The sequence below is a fragment of the Callospermophilus lateralis genome, chromosome 2 (assembly GCF_048772815.1).
Source record: "Callospermophilus lateralis isolate mCalLat2 chromosome 2, mCalLat2.hap1, whole genome shotgun sequence".
In the NCBI taxonomy this organism is placed as follows: domain Eukaryota; kingdom Metazoa; phylum Chordata; class Mammalia; order Rodentia; family Sciuridae; genus Callospermophilus; species Callospermophilus lateralis.
Genome location: NC_135306.1, coordinates 153114881 through 153138314, shown reverse-complemented (window position 1 = coordinate 153138314; position 23434 = coordinate 153114881). Strand labels below are relative to the sequence as shown.

The 23434-nt window shown below is 35.3% G+C and overlaps 3 protein-coding genes across 3 annotated transcripts; 1 reads left to right on the top strand and 2 right to left on the bottom strand.

Moving 5' to 3' along the window:
• The first annotated feature begins 1035 nt into the window (after positions 1 to 1035).
• Positions 1036 to 1863, top strand: LOC143391371 (olfactory receptor 52D1-like). Its single transcript, XM_076844071.1, has one exon. It carries the CDS (start codon positions 1036 to 1038, stop codon positions 1861 to 1863), a length of 828 nt encoding a protein of 275 aa, XP_076700186.1.
• A 3257-nt stretch (positions 1864 to 5120) lies between these two features.
• On the bottom strand, positions 5121 to 6077 carry LOC143391370 (olfactory receptor 51L1-like). The gene has a single exon (XM_076844070.2). It carries the CDS (start codon positions 6075 to 6077, stop codon positions 5121 to 5123), a length of 957 nt encoding a protein of 318 aa, XP_076700185.1.
• A 12199-nt stretch (positions 6078 to 18276) lies between these two features.
• Positions 18277 to 19227, bottom strand: LOC143388616 (olfactory receptor 52A5-like). Its single transcript, XM_076842274.2, has one exon. It carries the CDS (start codon positions 19225 to 19227, stop codon positions 18277 to 18279), a length of 951 nt encoding a protein of 316 aa, XP_076698389.2.
• Between the last annotated feature and the right edge of the window lie 4207 nt (positions 19228 to 23434).

The following is a 23434-nucleotide window of genomic DNA, read 5'->3' as shown; positions in this document are numbered from 1 at the left end:
TTTTATTTGTCTTCACAACTCCATGTCATGGTCTTTGTGATTGGCACATATTTTTGTTGGGGCATTATAGCTGTACATAATGGTGAGATTCATTGTTACTTATTTGTACATGAACACAATATAATAATATACTTTGGCCAATATTGTTCCCAGGTATTTCTACTTTCCCTCCTCTCATTCTTCCCTTGGTCCCTTTCCTCTACTCTACTGATCTCCCTTTGATTTTCATAAGTACCTCCATCACACACACACATCTTTCTTTTCCTTTTTCCTCTCTAGCTTCTGTGAGAAAACATATGACCATTGACTTCTGAGTTTGGCTTATGTTACTTAACATAACATTCTCACATTTCATTCATTTTCCTGAAAATGACATGATTTCTTTTTTCTTTGTGGCTGAATAAAACTCCATTGTGCATATATGTTACATTTTCTTTATTCATTCATCCATTGACAGATACCTAGGCTGGTATAATTTGTCTAATGTGAATTGTGATGCTATAAACATGGGTATACATGTGTCACTATAGTATGATGACTTTAATTCTTTAGGATAAATACCTAGAAGTGGCAAGGCTGGGTCATGTCATGTGGTGATTTCATTTCTAGTCTTTTGAGGAAATTCCATACTGATTTCCATAGTGCTTGTACTAATTTACAGTCCCACCAACACTGTAAAAATGTTCTGGTTGTTCCACATTCTTTTCACTATTCACTATAGTTTGTGTTCTCAATGTCAGCCATCCTAACTGGAGTGACATGAAATTTCTTACATGGTTATTTTATAACTTATCTCAGACTATGTTACTCATGGTCCTCACTTCTTTATGCCAAAAGTAATAGAACTTGAATAGCATTAATAATTTTTCTACTTTTTGTTTATTTTAGATATTTTCTCTTTTTCTTTTAATAGACTTTGGTCATTTCTTTGTATCAAAGCGCAACTATACATCCACTCAATTCACTTCCTTTCTGCTGACTGGTGTCCCTGGATTAGAAGACTTTCAAATTTGGATCTCCATCCCTTTCAGCTTCATGTACCTCTTGGCTGTGATAGGCAATGGCCTAGTTATTGCAGTGGTGGCCCGTGACAGGAGCCTCCATGAACCCATGTATCTTTTCCTGACCATGCTGGCACTCAATGATGTCCTCCTTTGTACTGTCACAGTGCCTAAAATGCTTCTCATCTTCTGGCAAGGTCCCTCCCTGTCAACATTTGCTGCCTGCCTCACACAAATGTTCTTCGTTCATGCTCTGTTCCTGTCTGAATCTGCCATTTTACTGGCCATGGCTTTTGATCGTTATGTGGCTATCTGTGCACCACTCCATTATGCAACTCTGCTTACAGGTTCTCTCATTGGCAAGATAGGTCTGGCTCTGGTGGCTCGGAGTTTGGTTGTTGTCATCCCCGGTGTCCTCCTCATTCTCCGGCTACATTTCTGCAGGAGCAATGTTATTCGCCATACATACTGTGAGAACATGGGCATTGCCAAATTGGCCTGCAATAGCTTTACCCTTAATAGCATTTATGGACTCACTGCAGCTCTTCTTACCACAGGGCTGGACTGTATTCTTATCTCCCTCTCCTACTGGCTAATCTTGAGAACAGTCTTTCAACTGCCTTCAAGGGAAGCTCGGAAAAAGGCCTTTGGAACCTGTGGAGCTCATATATGTGTCATCCTGATATTCTATACTCTGGCTTTCTTTTCCTTCTTTACCCATCGCTTTGGGCACCATGTGCCCAGGCATGCCCTTATCCTCCTGGCAAACCTCTATCTATTGGTGCCACCTACCATGAACCCCATTGTTTATGGGGTAAAGACCAAAGAGATAAGGATACGAGTACTGGCACTTGGTACCTAACCAAACTGATGTAAGAGTAATGAAACGAGGATTGGGGGACTCTAGAATAGATAATCAAACTTAAATATAAAATCTGAATCAATCAGGGCATATCTATCCTAGATCACCTAAATATTGATTAGAGCCTAAAATATTCATGTTTACAAATGCTATCTTCTTAAGATGGAGTAAGTAAGAAGATTACAGGGAATTTAGACACCATCAAGGACTATATCAATAAATTAAGGAAATCAGAAGAATGTCATAATAACAGAGTAGGGGAATTAAATAACACTTTTGCAGTACATGTGCTTCTTCTCTATCTATTTTCCATGAATAAGATAAAGTGAAAACTCCATGAAGTAAGGATTACTTCTGATCTAAGTTTCACTATTATATTAACAATACCCAGAATATAAAAGTAATTTAATAAACAGTTGCAGAGTAGATAAACATCTCAATCAAATAATAAATACATAAATAGCAAATTTCCTGGTAGACCCTCATGAATAGGACCTGCATGTAAAATTCTTCTTTTTATTTTCTCTCTAAAAACATTCTTTTAATTTCCAGAAAATATATATTTCTTATATCCTTTGGTAAAATAAATATTTGTAACATTATTCAACAATATGAGAAAAAATTTCTCCTAGTTATAAATTCATATCCAAATGAGATATATCCTCAATTATACTACTGGAATTCTAAGCAGGAACAGGCAGGCTTCCCATGTTAGCAGCATTGCTTACCAGAGGACTGGACACCAGCCTTCAGTAAGTTTTCAATGGCAAGATAAAATTTCTGACTTTAATCCACAATGCTTTGACATGACCATCTACTTCTTTATTTAATCATATGTATTCAATCACTCTTCTCTTTACCAAATGTATTTTGCTAGGAATTATTATCTTAATTTTGACACATATATTTTTAAATGCTTTTGTTGAGATAAATTTCATGAACTTAATGTAATTCTAACACCAAATTATAATACTTACCACAGAAGATGGTAATTTACAAAGCCCCAAATTTTGATAATCAATGTAAATATCCATGCTAAAAGAGTTTTACTTGAATGTAAATTTAAAAATATAGACTCCAAGATTTTAAATGTATTTTTTATTTTTTATTAAATGTTTATTTATTCTAATTAGTTATATGTGATGTCAGAATGCAATTCATTTCATATTGTATAGAGAGAGCACAATTTTCAAGTCTCTGGTTGTACACAAAGTATTTTCACACCATTTGTGTCTTCACGTATGCACTTAGGGTAATGATGTTCAATTCATTCCACAGTCTTTCCTATGCCCATGACCTTTCCCTCCCCTTTGCCCTATCTGAAGTTCCTCCATTCCTCCCATGTTCCCCCATTCCCATTATGAGTTAAACATCCTCATATCAAAAAAAACACTTGACTTTTGGTTTTGGGGGATTGACATACTTCACTTAGCATTATATTCTTCAACTCCAGCCATTTATCTGCAAATGCCATGGTCTTATTCTCTTTTAATGCTGAGTAATATTCAACTGTGCATATATACCAAAGTTTCCCTATCCATTCTTAAATGTATTTTTTCAACAAAAAGATAAATAGTATATTTTGAATCATAGTCACTAAGAAAAGTATGTTTAATATTCAGAAATGTAAAATGTAGTTTGCATTTTAAAGTCTTATTTCAAAGATGATTTATATATAGTTGAATATTATTTGTATGAATGATAATAATGTTCAGTTTCTCAAAATTTTCTTAAATTAATTTTGAATTATTTATTTATCATATCAAGAGAATCATCTCACTCTGATGTTTCTATTTCTTGCACTATTCTTAGTTGGTATTTCTTTGGTCAAGGTGAATGTGCTGAAAGAATGTGGTAATGAGATGTAAATTCAGGAAAGGGGTAAATAAATACTATTGGGAACAGATATGGTTGATTCAAAACCAGGGAACAAACAAAAGTTCATGGATTTTCCAGGAATGCTTTATGTACTTGTAAATTGCAATACTAATTACACATTTCTAAGATCAATTTTATTGTATGAAATGAGACTTCATATCAGCTCCAGGATTAAAAAAAATACATATACATACAAGTCCTTCTTTGTTCAATGATTGGTTTATTTCTTAATATTTATGCACCCAGTAATTGCTAAGTACCTCTTTTACACCAAGTATAGTCTAATTCTTACAGATCCTGTGTAATTGTAATTAGAATAAAATACATATATTAAGACCAACATCAATATTAGAAGTAATAAAATAAAACATGCCTAAAGTCTTCCTTTCCTTCTTGTTTTATTTTACTCCTTCAGCCATTGTTTACATGTGCATTAAGACAATTCAATTAACTTTGCAAGTATTATAATACAATCTTATACACAAGCATGTCTGGTCTATTATAGAGATATAAGAAAACAGTTTTCTGTATTGAAAAGAGATCTGGGTAAAACTTGTCTAGAATTTTGTGTTTCTTGCTACCACACACTTGTAACTAGTTATACCTCACTGCATTATTTTTTTATATTTAAAAGTATAATTTAACCTAAATTATTATTAAAATACAGTATACCAATGGTTTATAGTTAGTAATTTCAAATGATACAGCCTGGGAACTTTAAAAATTTCTAAGTCTAATATTTCTACAAGATTAAAGTTATTATCACAAAATTGGATAAAATAAACATGGGAGATGCCTTTATTTTCCTGAAGAAACCAAATTTTCCCAGATAAGGAAGATCATACATATCAATGTTTAAAAGATGATTCTGATACACTATGATGGTTGATAACTTCTGCTTTGATCCAAAATATATTTTTGGATCAAGATGTTAACATCTGTAAGAAAGAAAATAAACATATATACAAAAACAATAATATAACAGAAAAGGAAGTATAAAATTTTATGCCAAAAGTTATAGAATAATACAAATCAAAGAAATGAGTTTTGAACATTCAAGGAAAATTTCATAGGTAAATCAATACCTGGGGTAAAGGTTAAGATTAAAAATAGAAGATGGGAGGAAATGATTTAAAACACATCCTCTGCAAAATATTCATAATTAAAGGGTTTTTATTAAGCATGTGTTAGGTCAGGCTGACTAATCCTAGAGAATGTCAACTTTCTCTTTTATAGCTCTTTTTTTCATGCTTTGTTAGTTTTCTTTTATACTTTCAGTAGTCTTTTGTTGACAAGGTTGGTTCCAACACACCTAGAGCAGATAATTAGCCAGGAGTTCTTATCATTAGTGCTGATGCAATTGTTGCCTTGAGGACATTCTACATTGAAGAAAAGATTTTGTGGGGGTGAATCAAATGGAAGACTCCTTGGCGGATCTGTTTGGTTTTCACACTATAGATGATTGGGTTGAGCACAGGTGGGACCATTAAGTAGATATGCGCCATAAAGATGTGTGTGAAGGGAGAGGAATGTTTGGCAAAACGATGGACAATAGATAAGCCTATCATGGGCACATAGAGAATGAGCACAGCACAGATGTGGGACGCACATGTGTTAAGAGCCTTAAGCCTCCCCTCACGGGATGCAATCCTCAACACTGAATGAAGGATGAAGACATAAGAAACTAAAATACCCAGAGAGTCCATGCCCCACAGCATGGTAATCACAACCAACCCGTATATGATATTAAACTTGGTGTCAGCACAGGCGAGGCGGATGATGTCCTGGTGCAGACAGTAGGAATGAGAAAGGACATGGGAGTGGCAGAAGGGAAAGAAGGCCAAACGGGTCAGGAGTGGAATGAGTGGAAGAGCACTTCTGAGCAGGGCTGCAATTCCAATCTTGGCAATAAGCTTTGGGGTGAGAATAGTAGCATATTGCAGGGGGTGACAGATAGCTACATACCGGTCAAGGGCCATGGCCAAGAGCACAGATGATTCAGTGAAGGAGAAAGTGTGAATCAAAAACATCTGGATGACACAGATATTGAACGGGATCTCCTTGGAAATGGACCACAACACCCGTAAGAGTGATATCATTGAGGGCAGGGACATGCCCAAGTCACTGAAGGAGAGCATGGCCAGGAAGTAATACATGGGCTCATGGAGCCTGGGGTCTGTCCGGACAATATGTAGGATGATGCAGTTGCCTGTTATTCCAACAAGGTAGAAGAGGCAGAAGGGGATGGAAATCCAATGGTGGAATTCTTCATAGCCAGGGATCCCTGTGAGATAGAATGTGGAGGACAGGGTACTGGTGGAGTTTGAGGCTCCCATAGGGCTGACTTTTATACGACAAGCCAATTCCACAGACCCTCCAATGGGTAAAGCATTGATAAGACCAGAATCTGCATCATGGAAAACTGAGGAAATAAAAAGAAAGAAAACAAAACTTCAAACGTCCTTACCTCTAATCACACTTTAACCCATCCCCAAATTTCTGCTTCATTTTTGTCCATATCATTGCCAGTATTCTCAGTTAAGTAAAATATTCACTTTAGAATCCCTAGGACCTTCACTTTTGCCTCCAAAATGAAAAGCCATTCAATATCCCCTCTAAATGGTGATGATCTTCCAAGAACAGTTTCCAGACAGAGCAGCATACATGAAAAATTCTATAACATATTTTTAATTTTATAATGTATTTAGGAGATTTCTTGGCCAGGATGCTTGTAATACATTAGCCATATTTTTTTTTTAAAGAGAGAGGTCAGAGAGAGAGACAGACAGACAGAGAGAATTTTTAATATTTATTTTCCAGTTTTTGGCGGACACAACATCTTTGTTTGTATGTGGTGCTGAAGATCGAACCCGGGCCGCACGCATGCCAGGCGAGCGTGCTACCGCTTGAGCCACATCCCCAGCCCCATATTAGCCATATTTAATGACTGCTGCACTTAACATTAAATTCCTTCATCTGCCTAAATTTGATATTTTCTTTCACAATGTTAGAAAAATAGACAAGGTACATTTACAGAATTCAAGCAAGTATGAGACAGCATGAATCCTAATCTTTTTTAAATTAATTAATTAATTTGTTCTAATTTGTTATATAGGATTCCTATTCTTATCTACCCACAATGATGAGATTGATGACACAGTCTAGGCCTCTCCAGACAACTGACTTTAATATCTCTTTGGTTTTGCCTTGTCATCTCCAAGAGCTAACAAGGGCAGTAAGACTCAATGTAAATAATATATAAATTTCAAAGAAAATTTTATAGTAAAATATAAAGTATACAACTTAAAGTATAATTGACTTTCACTATGATTTTTACAAATTTCAGAATCTATTTCCTATTGCCTCCTATTCAGAACTGTGACTTGTTTAGAAACTTACAATTTAAAGAAAAATATAGAGAAAATAAAATAATAGAAATATTTACTTACATTAGAGCCCAAATGAGTCTATCATTCTCTGACATTGACATTAAATCTTTTGTCAAATGATTTTTTGAGAAAATATTTTCCCCATTTCTATGGTCAAAAAATAAAACTAAGAATAAAAAATCTCTGAAGTAGAAAAGAGAGCTGTCTCTTCATACCACACTTGTGCATCATTCCCACATATCCATGTTTACCAAATGCTGACCTGGGAATTTACCATCCAGGGTACAAATTACTTCCAATGATAATGAATAGATCAATATCCTCCTGTCTTGTGAAGTCTATTTTGCCCCTTGGAGGCTCTTAATTCCCTTTTAATCTCCGTAAGTCCCATGAAGATGCACCCTAAGTGTAGCAGATATTTGCCTGGAATGTTTAATAACAGTAATTTTCTAGGAAACTAAAGACCCACAAACAAGAAATCAAACAAGTAAATTCCAGAAATAAATTAAGCCTTGCTGACTATTCATATTATAATCAAATTCTATCCACGTATTGTACACCCTGGTACTTAGAACCCTGCCATTCTCTTTATTCTTTCTGCCTTTCCCCACATGCTGCTCTCATCTTGGGCTTGTGTGACTGTCCTTCTTTATATGCTCACACTCCTGATCACCATCATTCTCCAGATTTCCAGATCTGATCCCTTCTTCTTGATTCCTTTCCAGTCTCTCAGCCCAAATCAGAAACAGGAAATCTGTCTTTTCCATCTCACTGCTCAGTCAGTTCGGACAATTTCTCTGATCGAATAACATCTGTCTCTAACTGCCAAGGAGGAAATATGAAGTTAATTGGAAAGCTGGAAGATATCTGAACTGAAGTCCAGTTTCTTTTCTGCGTAGTGATCTCAGTGATTCTTTTTGGGGGCTCTAAGGAGATGGCTGCCCACCAACTTCCTAATTAACACTCTGCTTCTCTGGCTCTGTAGTCACACCCATCTAGGTTATTTTCTACTTTCAATGCTTGATCATTTTAATAGGGGGCAAATGATTATTTTTATCTGCCCCAAGTTGACTCCTTTGTCAACTCAAAATAATGGCAACTTCACTGGATCGTTATGGGAATAAATGGGGATATCACAGAGTGATCAAATCAAGTAAATTAGCATATTCATCATCTCAGTTATCACTTCTGTTCAGTGAAACATTAAAAAATGTCAATTAAAATTAAAATACAAAAAAAAGATATATTGTAGGTAAAATACTTAAAGTCTATCCTGTATAAGGGACCACAATGTGCCGCTATTGCTACTAACAATGAGGCAATGAGGACAGCAGCGGCAGAGGTCCTGTGAGACCTAATGGGAGGGTGGAAGAGATGGGCACATCTGGAGTGCCTTCTCATAGAGATAAACAGGAAGAATGGGCATTTCACAAGGTGATCTACGTAGCCACATGGTGAGAATGTCAGTTTGGTTCAGTGAAGTCCCAACATAGGCAGAAATAGGAATAACTTCTGTTTTTCTCCCCTCTGAATTCCTTTAATAATTTTATGGGCCTAACTATGTGCTTTTCATTCTATTCAGTTAGTGCCAATTTTTTGGGGGGGAAAAAGTATAGGGTGGCATGGGAATTTCCACCTAAACAAACCATGATTTCCTTGGGCTTTAGTGGATGATGACCCTGAATAGCCACATTCGTATTCTGAAGTTCCCACAATTTCTGTATTTACTGTGCAACATCTGTATTCACCAGTGATAGTTCTCCTGATGTTCCACAACCCCTTATACTGTAGCACTGCTTTATTCTATCATCCAACTCCTACTGCTCCTGATGCTGTAGTTTTATAATCATCCCCAAGGCCATGTGGTATCTTCCACCCTTTCTCAGAAGAAAAGGGTAGATTTTGAGAGTTTTGTTTATTAACTTCAAAATCTAAAAGACTTATAGAGTTAAGATCTCTGAGCTGTAATTAAAGTAGTGATAGAAAACACTGATACTTCAGATTGAAAGGAATCTTGAGGTTATCTGGTGAAATTCTAATTTCATTCTGTAATTCAATCCCTTCTCTGTTATGTCTGAAAACAATCTTTACTTGTGTAAACAACACACCCCTGGACATTAACATCCGGGGCTTCTTAAATAAGCCCTGTCTATCTGTAAAGCCAGTCTGACTTGGAGACTCAAAGCATGAATATGAACAAGGTAGGTATTTTGACGAAAATAATAATATCCTTTGGTGAAAATAACTTTTCCTTTCCTGACCCAGTTTCTGTGTCCTCCTCACACTTTTAATGTCTGCCTTCTCTTTTGCTTCTCAGGTTACCCCATTTTTTTTTTTTGCTATTTCCTCCCACTTTTATTTTCCCCAGGTCTCACATACTTGGTAGACTAGTTCCTCTTGCTGTGAATGACCCTTCTGTTTCTGAGAGCCAGCAGGATGCCTTAATAAGCCTTCTTTCTTCAGTCCTCAGAGACATGAGGCCCCATGATAAACACAGGACAGTGGCTGCAATCTTGCCAATGCTAACATTTGGAGACCTTTTCAAAGTCCTCTCTATACTACTTCAAGATTGCAGCCGGACATTACAATTTAGAAGCATAGAAGAAAGAATTCTTTGGAAATGCTCAAATATTTATTTCATCATTGTCTGAAATACATGATGTAATGCAACAGGAGATGAAATGCTGGCATAAGGTCACAATATGACAACATCCACTAATAGTGACAATAATGTAATTTTGAATATGGTATATAGATAATAGCAGGGACTAATTAAGAATTTATACTGTGAGGAACATAGGTCTATTACTTAAATACTGGAAATATCTTGTGTTCAGTTCTACATAATATTAATAATGGATAAAAATGAAACTCAATTATTTGATTTCCTTCCTCAAAATCATATAATAAGCAATAAAGCCAACATTATTATCCAATATCCTGATTCTCTAGTGTGGTGCCTTTCTCTCTGTGCTAGAGTTCTCAAAAAAGCAAATTTGAGCTGACTATATGACAGCTTTTGTTCAATGAATAAAAATCCTGTTTGTCAATAATATTGACTTCTAAATGCCTGTTGTCGGATTGAGTCCTGCAATAGGTAGACTACTAACTGATAAAAATATCTATAGGATTTGGAATTTGAATTGTAATATCAGTCCCACTTAGTATAGGAACTATCTTAATATCTAAGCTTATTAATCTTCAGATGCTACTGTACTCCATGCACTCAACCAATAGCTGTTTTTTTTTTCATAAACTCATGACCTCAGGAGAAGTTACACTTCTCATAAAGAAAATTTTGTTAATTACTAAAGAAATTCAATATCCACTAATAGTCTATGAAAATGAGATGCTATGCCTTATCATAAGAAAAACTTTCCCATCTCCATCATTTTACCTCCCATTTTGAAACTACTACCAGATAAATGATTTGTTCTAATGTCATTCACTGGAACTGGATATCCTAAAAACAATCTTTGTACTTTAATTATTTTTATATTAATTTAAATAACATTGAAATTATCTAATTTTGGTACGATAAAAAATCCTTAATTTAAAAGATTATCATTATTCAATGCAGATATACTGCTTTGTTTTATGTTTTATATATTTCTCAGATATGCAATGAGAGAAAAAAAGCAATTACAACCCTCTCAATTGCCAAATGCTCTGACAACCCAGGTCATAAATGCAATCCCATATGTCCATTTAGATGAGGAGAACCTGATGGGCAAATACCCACCTTTAGAGTTACAAGTAGAACATTACTTAGACCAACAAGAGTGAGAATGGGTACAAATGTTGACAGCCAAGGAGATGTCTGAAAAAACAGCAGAACTCATTTGTTCTCTATTACACGATCTCTTGGGAGCACCGCACATTCAAACCATAACACTCCACACATTTTAATTTTTTGATGTCACCATTTACATCTTTCTATATTGCATATTTAATAACATTAATATAGTTGTTATTTGTATTTTTTGTTTTTTAGTCTTCATACTAAATATATGAATGGTTTATGAACCACATTCACTTTAGAGCATTCTGAAACTGCGTATTGCTCTTTTCAGTGAGTCTCTGAATATATTCTTCTTACTCATTAACATGTCTTTCTTTCAGTTCAGAGAAATCCCTTTATCATTTTTGGGTAGAGATCTGATGCTTTTCTCAGCTGAGCAATAGTGCTGGGCACCTGTTCCTCCTTAGCAGGTTCAGTGGGCAACTCATGCCACACTCTACTGTCCTATGTGTGAGGTTTCTCCTGAGAAGTCTGTTCTCAGGCCCATTGTGATACCCTTCTGTATTATTTCTTTTCTTTTGCTGCCTTGAGAACCCTGTCTTTATTAGAACCCTTGGAGAGTTTGAATATAATATGCTTAGACTTGGTCTAGCTGAATTTGGCTGATCTTTGATCTACCTGTTCCTGGATATATGTATCCATCTCTAGTTTTCTATTTATTTATTTATATATTTTTATTCTTTTGGTTATTCTCTTGAATAAGCTTTATACCCTCTTTAATATTATCAACTTCCTCTGTAATGCCCATTAACTTGAATATTTTCCATTACAATGGTGTTCTAAAATTCATATAAACTTTCCTCACTATTTTTAATTCTTTTTTCCCTCCAACTGTGTATTTTCAAATATTCTATTTTTAAGCTAACTCATTCTTTCATCTGTTGTCTCTTCTGTTTTTTGAGACCTTTTTTCACAATTTTAATTACACTTAGTGTGCTTTTTAGCTCAAGGTTTTCTGTTGGACTTATAAAATTCTAAGTATCTCAGAGTATTAGACTGTTTCTATGTCTTCTTGAAGTCTGATGAGTTATTTATTTATTTATTTTTAAGGAGAGAAACACAAGGTTTTTTTATTTTATTTTATTTTTTATTTTTACTGTTGGTTGTTCAAAACATTACATAGTTCTTGATATATCATATTTCACACTTTGATTCAAGTGGGATATGAACTCCCATTTTTACCCCGTATACAGATTGCAGAATCACATCCGTTACACATCCATTGATTTACATATTGCCATACTAGTGTCTGTTGTATTCTGCTGCCTTTCCTATCCTCTACTATCCCCCTCCCCCTCTCCCTCCCCTCTTCTCTCTCTACCCCCTCTACTGTAATTCATTTCTCCCCCTTGTTTTTTTTTTCCTTTCCCCTCACTTGTCTTGTATGTAATTTTGTATACCCCTGAGGGTCTCCTTCCATTTCCATGCAATTTCCCTTCTCTCTCCCTTTCCCTCCCACCTCTCATCCCTGTTTAATGTTAATCTTCTTCTCATGCTCTTCGTCCCTACTCTGTTCTTAGTTACTCTCCTTATATCAAAGAAGACATTTGGCATTTGTTTTTTAGGGATTGGCTAGCTTCATTTAGCATAATCTGCTCTAATGCCATCCATTTCCCTGCAAATTCTATGATTTTGTCATTTTTTAATGCATAGTAATACTCCATTGTGTATAAATGCCTCATTTTTTGTATCCATTCGTCTATTGAAGGGCATCTAGGTAGAGTTATTTATTAAAACAGTGATATTTGAATTCTCCATCTGAAAGTTTTGATCCTCTCTGAGTGTTGCTATAGGGTCACATACTGTCACCTTATTCTGTTCTTTAAGATCATGATTCCTGGAAAGTTCTTCATACTTGTTGATGTACAATTTTGTCTCTTTATTAAGGATTAGGTTTTTATTCAATTTCTTAGAATCTGGCATTTGTGGTGTTCGTCCTTTCAAAAACTGTAAGCAGTGCACTTGTTTCCTCTCCGGACACTTCCACTATTTCCGCACTGTTTGGTCCCCTAAATCCAGGTTTGCTGTCTAAGTGTTGTTTTTTTAGTTCAACACTAGAGGGTGTCCCAAGCCTAGGCCGGTCCCAAATTCTAGGTGTGTTGTTCCAAAAGATCTGGGAGTATCTAAAAAGGATGCTGCATCCCCACATCTCCTACCTGGTAGGAGAATATGCCACAATCCTCATCCATGGACACAGGCTTGTGATCAAGTGCCAAAGGATTCTGCTGGGTTCTGGTCCTTACTATGAGGAGATCAGCACAGAGACCTAGGCAGTGGCTTCACAGCTACCTTTTTTTACTCTTCTGCCTCCCCTGTCCAGAGTGGGAGGCTGAACTAAAGTCACTTGTGAGAATTTGGGGTGACACAAAACACCACACAAACACACCTTTTATATGAGCTTCAGGATGGCTTCCATGTCTCCTGGTCTTAGGTTCCCCAAGAAGGGGAGCAAGAGAAGGTCATGAGAGGCTGAAGAGAGAGAGAGAGAGAGAGAGAGAGAGAGAGAGAGAGAGAGAGAGAAAGCCCAAGAGCGAGCAAGCGCATTCAGAAGTGGGCTTTTACATGGGGGGTGCTGTTTCTTAGAACATTCTATCCAAAAGTCAGAATGGATAGGATTACAAAGGAACAGGTGAGTGTAACTCAACCCCAGCGGGTGGCCTACACCTGGAGCCACATCTTGTTATCCCAGCTGGGGTAATGCCCAAGTTACTGCAGAACACAATAATTGTTCAGGACCCTGGGGCATCAGGAGTTAAAGACGTGTTCATCCAGGGTGCCTCCCCAGACTCTTCCTAAGAGACAATTGCTTTATTCAGGGGAAGAAGGAGCAGGCAGTTTCACGGGCATTGGCAACAATCACAGATCATACCCTGAACCCAAAACTTACCAGGAGCAGTGCAGCACTGAATGGACCAGCACGCACTCTGCTGTGGCCTCTCTGCTGGCCCAAGACTGCTGCAAAGAGCCACAGCTGGTGCTGGCTGGGATATTAGTCTGTGTACCTGGGTCTGTGAGTCACCAACAGGCACACAGATAGGTCCAGAGGCACCAGCTGCAGGCACTATCCTGGGGACGATGACTAATTTGATTCACACAGTGCTGGGTTTTACTAGCCCCATATTAAGTTCTAAGACAAGGACTTATGCTCACTTTCCTGACCTAATCAACAGGAGCTGGAGCTTTCATCCTTATTATCTGTCCAAGGTTGTAGGAGAGGTGATGGGCATGGTACCTTGGCCACCTGACTAAGAGGGACAAGAGGCTCAGCTGGGCAGCAGAGTCTATGAGCCCTGTCCAGCATTGAGTTTCCCTGTGTTGGGGACCACACTGGGAAAGATCAGGACTTAATTTCTGCTTCCTACAACTTTCTGCACATTGGGCTTCCTGGGGTTGGAAGAGGGCTGACACTGAGAGCTCTTCCTACTTTCTTCAGTGTGTGTTTCCAGGCACTGCAGTGTTCTACCTAATTCCGAGGTGATGTGAAGGTGTTTGGTGCATGAGGAGCTGTCTAAACTGGGCAGATGATCACTGAAGCCTCCTACTCAGCCTCTCTATTGCTCCCACCTCCTAACTTTTAATCATATCTATTTAATGACCTAGCCCTTTTACACCTGTGTGCACCCCAAATGAAACATAGATCAAAAAAGATTTATAAATGAACATGAACAGCAGCTTTATTTATCACACCTACAACTTGGAAAGAACCCCAATGCCCATGGACAAATGAATGGATAAGTAAATTGTAATATATTCATAGAGTAAAATATTATTTAGCAAGAGAAAATGAACAATTGATGAATTAATTCAAAAGTAATTATGATAAATGAAAATAACTAAACAAAAAATGCTATTAAATAGCATTTTTTTTTTTTTGCATCAAAATCTACAATGTGAAAAATTCACCTTTACTGATAGCAAGCAAGTGGTCACCTGGAAATGGTGGTAAATGGAGGGAAGAATAACAAATGCACTTGAAATCTGGGTGATTGCTGGGTTAATTGAAATGATGGTTTTATAGACCTACATGTCTGTCAAAACTGATTAGATTGTATACTTTATGTACAGTTAATCATATGCTCTTTTATACTAAAGTTGTAAAAATAAACACTATCTACTACTTCTATTATTAAAATGTGATTCTACATTTATTTTATATCTTAAAATGAAGATAATGTAATATATATGATCATAAGCGTCCATAAGGCAGATGTTTTAAATACAGCAGGGTAAGTATTAGACTTTAGTGTTTGATAATTTTGGCTACATTGAAGCACATATATCTGTTCCTCAAAATGAATCAACAGTATATTTCAGAAAAGATGACAATATTTTCAATATGTATAGCAGAAAATTGTTGCACACAACATATATAAAGGACTCTTAAATATTAGTAAAAACTAACGTAGATAATTTGATAATTCAGGTAGAAAATGGACACAATTATTAAATTTATACAAAAGAATATGCAATCAGGCTATATATGTGAAAATATGATCCAATTTTGATAGTTTTTCAGACAAATGTCAATTAAAAACCACAAAGAGTTTCTACTACTTATAAACCATGTGACTAAAATCACAAGGTCCAGTCTCAAGCATGGGAAAAATATTAAGCAACACAATATTCTTATTCTTTATGGTAGTTTTAGTTGATGGAAGCATTCCAGAAATGTTTAAAAATACCTACCAATATTGACATGTATGAATTGGTCTTTTGATTCTTAGATGTACCAATCAGCATTCAAAGTGCATGAAGACACATACATATGAATATATTATTTATAATTGATCTTTTACATTCAAATATATTATTTATATTTGACCTTTGTCAATGCACATAAACATAAAAAAGTCAACAAATTACAGTGTATTTTACCATGGCATATTATTCAAGGAGAAAGATGAGCAGAATAGAGGTACAACCAGCAACCTAAACAAAATTTATAAGATACACACAATATATACTGTGTAAGTCATTCACACAAAATTCAAAATCAAGCAATACTAAAATTTAAAACTTAGAAATGCCTGCTGAGGCTGCGAAGTATATAGAATAAACGGCGGGGGGAGGAAATAATTATATTAGATGTAAGAAAGAAGTTTATACTTGTTAGGGGAAGTGAGAGATTGTGATAACAAAAGGACAATTACAGGACATGTTGACAGTGAGTAATGATTTATTTCTTCACCTACATTGTAATACCACGGTCATTTTCTTTATAATAAGTTTTTCCCTTTTATGCTTGTAAATTATAAACTAAAATAAAAAGAAAAAATACATTTCCTCCAGTGGTTTTATTTACCTATTTTTTCTAATCACTTAAATCTAAGATATTTGTAACTACTTACTCATAGATGAAGAAGAGCTATTAACACACTTGTATTTTCTTCTGTACTACCTACTCTTACAAATTTACCTGAATCTAATCTCTTTTATGTAGAGAAAATAGTTGCTAAATTATTACAACCTAAAATAGTTTCCCATAGTTAATTCTGATGTCATAGGAGTTTCATTTAAAAATTCTTTTTCCAATTTACATGTGTATTTTAAGATTTTTGTTATCTTACTTCTTATTCCAGAAAAAATACTTAAACCATGAATTCCTAAGGATACATACTGGATTTCTTTTTTCTGATGCAAGGAGGTTGGATTATTATATTTTCTGTTGATTTGTTCCAAAAAGGCATTTTTCTAGTTTCATTTATTTACTTTGTTGTATTTTACATTTGATACCTTGAATTTCATTATTTAATTTATGATTAACTGGTAGTTATCATTTTATTCTATTATTTTGGTTTCTTATTTGGAAATACCATATGTGTACTCTCTCTATTCTTATTTTTCATGCATAATAACTTTATGAAAATTTTGTATATTTGGCACATATTTTTCTAAGAGAATGATTCTTCAACAATTATCCCACAAATACTGGAATATCTAATTATCCAATGCAGAATTAAAATGAATTATTTAGTTGTTTGAATTTATTATTTCATTTAACATCTTATTCAGCTTGTCTGCCTATCCACTAACATGATTCTTTTTAATTTTGAAAATGTTTCTATTAGTGCAGTATAGTTGTGCATACTATTTCAGTTCAGTTGACATAATCAGACACGCATGGAATATAATTTGCTACACTTCAGTCCCCAGTACTTCTTCTTTCCCTCTTTTCCTCCCTCCCTCTGTTCCCCTTCCTCAACTCCACTGGTTTTCCTTTATTTTTTTAATTCCTGCTTTATATACATATACATAAAGAAAAGTTTACTGTGATACATTCATATGTGTACATAGTATGATTTGGTCAATTTCTCTTCACCATACCTCCTTTTTCTTTTCCCTCCTGCCTTCCCCTCAACCCTCTTCCTCTATTACACTGATCTCTTCCACTGATCTCTATCCCCTTCTTTAATTTAGCATTCACATATAAGTGAAAACATTCAGCCCTTGACTTTCAGAGTCTAGATTATTTCACTTATAATGATGTCCAGTTCCTTCCATTTACACGGGTAAATGACGTAATTTCATTTTTTTATGGCTGAATAAAACCCATTATGTATGCATACCACATTGTCTTTATCCAGTTATCTGTTGATGGGTACCTGGGGTGGCTCCATAGCTTGGCTTCTGTGAATTGTGATGCCATAAATATAATTGATTCCAAATTTGTTAAAATGTAGATTCAAAAAATAGAAAATACAGTGGAATGAATCTAACATAACTATCCTATATATATATGAATACACCACAGTGAATCTCCACATCATTTAAACCACAAGACTGGGATCCTAATTAGATAACATGTACTCCATGTTTCTATAAATATGTCAAAATATACTCAACTGTCATGTATAACTAAAAAGAAGAAATTTATAAAATGTTTTTAAAAAGCAAACACCAGGAAATAGAATATAATAATTATAAATAAATAAATATAATAATTATAAATAAATAAATATAATAATTATAAATAAACGCAATAAATTACAAATAAACATAATAATCATAAATAAATAAATAAATAGAACATAATATTTAGAATCAAGCACTTTTCTCTGAAATCTTATTTTATATATAAGTCTAAGGAACTAGAGAGGAAGCATTGAGTTTAAATGGACAGGGTATTCATAGAAGAAGGACATAACTAAATTGAAATCTCAACACAAGAGAAATTTTGTTTCTTATGTTTTAGCCAATCAATTGAATACCTCCTTAAATTATGAGCATCTGAGATATAAACCTTTATTTTTAGATGTAACTATTTGAGGAAGATATAATTTTTTACCTCAGTGAAGTTGTTACTTATAACCAACCAAAAACTTCTATGCAGGGAGTAGTTAACAATCAAGAATTTGGGGAGGAGACAAACATTTTCCAGACATGTCTGCGGATTTCTTTGGTCTTAACTCCATAGACAATAGGGTTGAGAAAAGGTGGGACTAACAGGTAAAGATTTGACAAGAGGATATGAACATAGGGTGGTATGTGAGAACCAAACCTGTGTGTAAAGAAAGAGAAGAAGGCCAGGAGGTAGAATGGTAGGAAGACACAGATGTGAGCTACGCAGGTATTGAAGGCCTTGACTCGGGCCTCCTTCTGGGGCAACTGGAAGACAGTGACAAAGATTCGAACATAGGACATGGTAATAAAGATTATGTCAAATCCTAGGATGGCGAAGGCAACAAATAGGCCATATATCTTGTTGACTGTGATGTCTTCAGCAGCCAGCTTCACAACAGCCATGTGCTCACAATAAGAGTGGGAAATAACTGTAGTTTGGTAGAGTTTAAGTCTGCATTTGATAAGCAGCAGGGATGGTAATGAAAGAATGGCAGACCTCATTGTTACTCCCACTCCAAGATGAGTCAAGAGTTTCTGGGAGAAGATAGTAGCATGTCTCAGGGGGTTACAGATGGCCACATAGCGATCCAGGGCCATTGCCAGCAGGATGCCTGATTCAGTTCCCTGGAATGAGTGAACAAGACCCATTTGCAGCAGGCAGGCATCAAAAGAGATCTCTGGCCAATGAAACCAGAAGATGCCTAACATTTTGGGAAGAATACAGGTGCTAAGTGCCATGTCTGTGGCTGCCAACATGGCCAAAAATATGTACATGGGTATGTGGAGGCTGTTTTCTTTTTTGATGATAACCAAAATGAGGGAATTCCCAATCACAGCGATGATGTACATGGTGCAGAATGGAATCCCAATCCAGCACTGCACTGACTCCAGACCAGGAATCCCAACTAGTGTAAAAACAGAAGGCATGAAGAAGGAGCCATTGAATGTGAGCATGGTGACTTGGTCAGAAGAGCTACGTGGTGCTGCTGTTTCATCTTCTAATCCATCTCAAGACTGGATGAATGGAAAATGAGGAGAAAATAATTTATTTTAGAAAAATATACTGGAGATAGATTAGGAGTATGGTCTTTTAACCATTTCACCCCCAAAACTCATATTTTTTTTCTATTTCCTTTGCCAAAGTCATTGAAAAACGAGACATCAGGATCCATGTTTCTATATACCATGATCACATTAAATGGGCAAAATTAAATTTACTAGATGATTACTTTCTGTTCCCTTATTACTGAACCAAGAGGATTTCCTTTATCTGTGTTTGCTACTAATCGGCTATGTTTGTGACTTGTAACTTGGAAAAGAGACAAAAATTATTTAATTATAAAGATATTTCAAAGTCTAGGTTCCTCCTACACCTTATATAAAGAATCCAGAGGTGACAGAGCAGTTTTCTGAAACTCAGAAGACAAGCTTTCCAGGAACATTTTTCAGTTTTGAAGCTCTTTAGCTGGATTTCTTAGGTTAGTCTATTTATACTTTCTTTTGTCATAAATTCCCTTGGAATACAATCAAACTCATTTCTCAAAGTTCCAATTTTCCCAAATCCAAGCATTTATTTGACAACTTTCTCTATTTGTCCTCTGAGAAAATGAATCCATTATACTTTAGTTCATGGACACGTTCTCTCAGAACTTCTCACCTTCCATGACCGACTATGCACACATCACTTGTATTTAACATCAGTGCCAACCCATGTTCTCTGCTTCTCTTGCTCTCTCTCAGCAATCATTTCACTTTTCTAAGAATGAACAGTTATTTCTCTTTAACCTTTTGAAATAACATGGAATGACTTATAAAAAGTATTTTCTTTTCTTTACAGCCTTGTAGATCTTCCATCCAACCAAACTACAATTTCCATAGAGGTGAAATTTTTCTTCTCCACAGTGTTTTCCATAGGACTCTCTCCATCCTGTTCTGTCTCTGCCTTCACTGGTCACCCCCACCCCCATGACTCTACAGACATCCATCTTGGTTACCAAGGAATTTGCTTCAGCACAGAGGAGCTTTGCCTTACATCTTCCAAAGCTCAAAGTCATTTTCCTGCCTGTTTGCAATCTGTATTTATTTCTCCTTCAAGAAATAATTTTCCCTCAGAATACAAAAATCTTAAATCATTTACACAATGCATTTGTTTTCTTGTAGAATTGTGAAAATCATTTTCTGAAGCCATTGAAGTAATATTTAGAATAGTTACTTAAGAGATAGTGAGGTTTCATTGGAAAATGAGGATAAAATAATTTATTTTAGAAAAATATACTGGAGTTAGATTAGGAGTATGGTCTTTTAACCATTTCACCCCCAAAACTCCTCTCTATTTTTTTTCTATTTCCTTTGCCAAAGTCATTGAAAAATGAGCCATCAGGATCCATGTTTCTATATACCATGATCATATTAAATGAGCAAAATTAAATTTACTAGATGATTATTTTCTGTTCCCTTACTACTGAATCAAGAGGATGAAAATCATGCCTTCTCCATCATTTCACAGGGGTGTTTGTTGTTGCTTCATCCACTTCCCTGGTCAACTAAAAATGAATCTCAGAAATAAATTGGCAACTATAACCCACATCAGGGCAACTGGAGGAGCATTTGCTGCTACTTTTTCTTTAAACTTATCAAACTATGATCAAAACTTTCCTGAGTCTTGTCATTGAGAAACTCTTCTTTTTAACAAATACAAAATCATGTTCAACCAGGTCTTCCTTCCATCACAAGATAATGTTATCATACACAAATTAAATGTTTATCTCCTAATGTTTTTATTCAGATATATTTATTAAATATCTTTTATAGTCTTGGTATTGTTTAAAGCATTTGAGGAATAAAGACAAATTAATACAATCTATATTTAAGAAATAACTAAATTGTAGTAAATACCTAGAATTCAAAAAGAATCATCTACTGTTTATTAAAAATGCATTAATCATCACTTACTCTTCTAACATCTTTGAAGGTTTTAGATATACTTTCTTTGCCTTATAATGTTAGCATATTATCCTAAAATATTAATGAACTAAGAAAGAATCATTATAGGCAATTTTCTTTGGATCTGAATTCCATGGCATATTTACTCAGCAAGAAAAAAAATAACAAATTTATATCCTTTGAGGTTTTGTAATTATAATTCAATTAAAAATATTAGGAAATGTTCACCATAGTATAACTGAATCAGTCTGGGCTATGTAAAATACTCTAAATGTTTTACGTGGCATGTACCTGTTCAGAAACTGTTTCTGTATTACTTCCTTAATCCACAAGGTACATAAATACAATAGAAACAGTATAGAACATGTACATTACATGCGGCCTATCTGATATATAATCATATATCCTACAGCATATGAACATACAGTAACCAAAAATAATCTGTGATTCATCTAAAAATTACATTTTGCTTTTATTATTATGTTAATTGGGGAAATTTTACATTGACTGACAGTTGACCTGGAAATAAGAGAAAGTGATGATACAAGCTGGCTCTTACACTGTGTGTTCAGAGCGATCAGATGAAGGAGAATGAAAGTAGAAGAATGCAGTAACTAAACAAAATAACAAATAAATTTTTTTAAAAAAACATATTTTCAGTCTAAAAGACCATGGGTCATACTGCAAAATTAATTTACCTTTATTCTCCCCAGTTTTCTATTTCCAAATTCCATGACTCTAACTGATAATCTTCTAGGGCAGGTTTCTCTATAATGGCCTAACTACATTTTAAGGCAAATAATTTTATTGTTGTTGTTGTAAGGATAGTCTCTATGATGCTGATATTTTAGCAGCATCCCTGTCTCCTACCCATTGGATATCAGAAGCAACAATAAAAAATGTCTCTGGCATTGCCAAATGTCCCCTGGATGTGTGGGGAAGAATGTATCAGAGAAGGAGATGACCTTTATTCAAGGGTCTTAACACTGAGAAGGAGAGGAGCCCTAAATTAAATAAGAATTGTTGAATTTACATACCTTTTAAAATCAAGAAGGATAAAACTAGCTATCCGTGGGAATAATCTTCAGTAGATATTAACCAGGCAAAATATATGAAGAAAGGAATTCTAAGAAAAGAAAATACATTGTTCAAAATCACAGATGTGATGTATGCTGGCATTACCAATCAATAAATGTTTTAGCATTAAAGTGGCTAATAAGCAAGAATGATTAAGAGTTGTGGCAATGAACAGGGAAGAAGACCAAATGCCAGGTACCAATTTAAGCAAATCAATCATGCAGGTGGTTGGGCAAAATTTTTGCCCATTATAAGTTCAATCTGTCAGTAGCTTGGTGAATGAACTGATGAGCTTGAAAATAGTGGGTTGGAATAACTTAGTGGAAAGCTATTTGTCATAGCTCTGCTGGCATATCATAAAATGATGTGAAAATAGTGAAAGAATAACAAGGCAAATCCATGGAACTCACTGACTTGATGTAGGAGTGCCATCACCTATCCTAGCTGGTGACTTATGTTGCATTCACAAATCTGACTATTCCACCAACTTAAGAAAATGGGGAAGAAAGCACACAAACACGCAGAAGTACCTTTTCAAGAATCGTAAAGGCTCTGTAACCATAAGGGTCTATGGAAAGAGAGAGTGCCATTGGATTCTTTATTCTTATATAGGAGACACACAAGAGGAGGTTCCATGGAACATTCTATCCCAAAAAGGGCAAAGGGGTAGGATTACAAAGGAAGAGGTGAGTGTAACTCAACCCCACCCAGTAATGCCTACTCCTAGAGCCACACCCCATTATCCGAGAGGTGGTAAAGCACAAGTTATTGTGGGGTGCAATAATTGTTCAGTATCTCTTGCTCAGGACTTAAGGGCGTGTATTTCCAGAGCGGCTCCCGACATAAAATAATCTGAGAGAGATGAAGAGGAAAATGTTCTTGGACTGAGAATTACTGGGCTGGATGACAACAGACAACCTGAGGGAAACACTTTGTGTGCATAAATATGCACATGTTTAAAAGAAAAAAGACAATTTCTCTAATCATTGAAATCCCGGAGCCAAACAATACTGAAATTTGGATATTCTCTGTATGGGTATATCCTTAATCATTATTCTCATCTATAATTCCTGTTCCAAATTATGGCAATTACCAACAGCTAGAATTTTTAAGAAATTTAAAGATCTCAATATAAATTTCC